This window comes from Polistes canadensis, unplaced genomic scaffold (assembly GCF_001313835.1).
Source record: "Polistes canadensis isolate GaletaPanama2010 unplaced genomic scaffold, ASM131383v1 scaffold_395, whole genome shotgun sequence".
Classification (NCBI taxonomy): domain Eukaryota; kingdom Metazoa; phylum Arthropoda; class Insecta; order Hymenoptera; family Vespidae; genus Polistes; species Polistes canadensis.
In genome coordinates this window covers 87932-89705 of record NW_014569942.1, presented here as the reverse complement: position 1 = coordinate 89705, position 1774 = coordinate 87932, and the positions used below count along the sequence as shown (strand labels likewise).

The 1774-nt window shown below is 23.5% G+C and overlaps 1 protein-coding gene across 1 annotated transcript in view; it reads left to right on the top strand.

Annotated features, from left to right (window-relative positions):
• Positions 1-387: 387 nt before the first annotated feature.
• Positions 388-1774, top strand: part of LOC106792225 (endocuticle structural glycoprotein SgAbd-8) — a 3030-nt gene continuing 1643 nt past the window's right edge. The window contains exon 1 of the mRNA XM_014758474.1: positions 388-521. Within this exon, the coding sequence (XP_014613960.1) occupies positions 510-521 (12 nt within the window). The 5' untranslated portion in view covers positions 388-509. The remainder of the gene's footprint in view (positions 522-1774) is intronic.

The following is a 1774-nucleotide window of genomic DNA, read 5'->3' as shown; positions in this document are numbered from 1 at the left end:
TATATTCGAATTATTATAATATATAATAATTATAATATATATATATATAATTTCGAATGATTTCAAATAGAATAAATTAATACGTTAAAAAATCAGTATCGTAACTATGTCTAAGGTCATCTATGGTAGTATCTTCCAGTGTCTAGCTTCTTCTTCTTCTTCTTTTTCAAGTAACTAGGTTCGATCTCGCAGGAAACGACTCTCCCACATACACACTAATACAAATAGAAATCAAACGTATACCTACGTTAAATACCAATACTTTAACCATAAAGCCACATGAAGAGAGAATCCTTTATGGCCGAAGATTCTTTAAGTAGGGGTAAAGTGAGAGTTGGTATAAAAGGGGATTTCTTTACTCTCCTTGGATTAGCACTCGATTGTGTTTCCACCTGAAAGTATCTTCGTTCATTTAAGATTCTTTTAGTGAGAAAGCAAATTCTTCATTTTCTTATCTAATTAAAAGTGTTATTATTATTATTTTTGATACTTCGATCATTCGTAATAAGATGAAAAGTGTGGTAAGTTAAGATTATTACAATTTTTGTTTTTGTATTTAATATCTTTATTAAAAAATAATTTAATATCTATTTAATTATCTCTTATCTATCTAATAATATCGATCTAATAATTTAATATCTATTATTAAAAAATATCATAGATCACTTTTTTTCTTTTTTATTTCTTATTATAAAATTCTTTTGCAATTTGATAATCGACAGAGATTCGTTTAACGATTAATATTATTATATTAATATTATTGTATCATAATTGTGTGTTATATAGTTTATATCGTAAAGAAATTTTTTATGTGTTTCCTTTTTTATTTTCTATATATATATATTTTCATAGTATAGGTTTTTTGCTTATCGAAGATCATTATTCTTATTATTTTATTAAAAGATACTGACACATAAAAAAGAAATAAAAAAATAAAATAAAACATCTATTATTCAATCACATATTATTATCAATATGTTCAACGTTTATTAATTTCATTTTAATTATATTCCACACACAATTAATTTATTAATTAATAATCATTGTAAATAAATACGATAAAATATTTCATCTTTTCTAGATATATTTTCAAAAGTATAGTATCCTTATCAAAAGATATCTCATTATTTTTATTATCTTATTAAAAGATATTAAAAACACATCAAATAAAACATCTATTAAACAATTTTATTATTTAACCAATATGTTCATTTCTATATCGAAATATTTATTATAATTAATTTTCTAATTATATTTCTCAAATGATTAATAAACACACATGAATGAATAAATGAATGAATGAATGAATGAATGAATGAATAACGAGATAAGATAAATTCATTAACAAAATAATATGAAGAAATATTATCGATTGATATGATATAATATTTATACGTAATGATCGATTATAAAGATAGAAAAAGAAGAGTAATGACGAGTTGAGATGAATAAGAAGAAGAAGAAAAAAAAAAAGAAAAAAAAAAGATGAGATTGAGAGATGGGTCGGGCAGAGTTTTGCGGGTCAGGAGTTAAACGACCCACGTTGGCATTTACTTTTCACTTTCACTCATCGCATCGAGAGCGTCTTGGGAGCTTCGTTGTTTCTGGTCCAGGAATGGGATGAGATGATCTTTTAACGTATAACATCATTCTCTCTCTCTCTCTCTCTCTCTTTTTAACTCAATCATTTTCTTTTTTATTTCATTTGATAAAAAGATTATTCAAAAATACATTATATTATATTTCTAATTTAAATTAATTAATATTTATATAT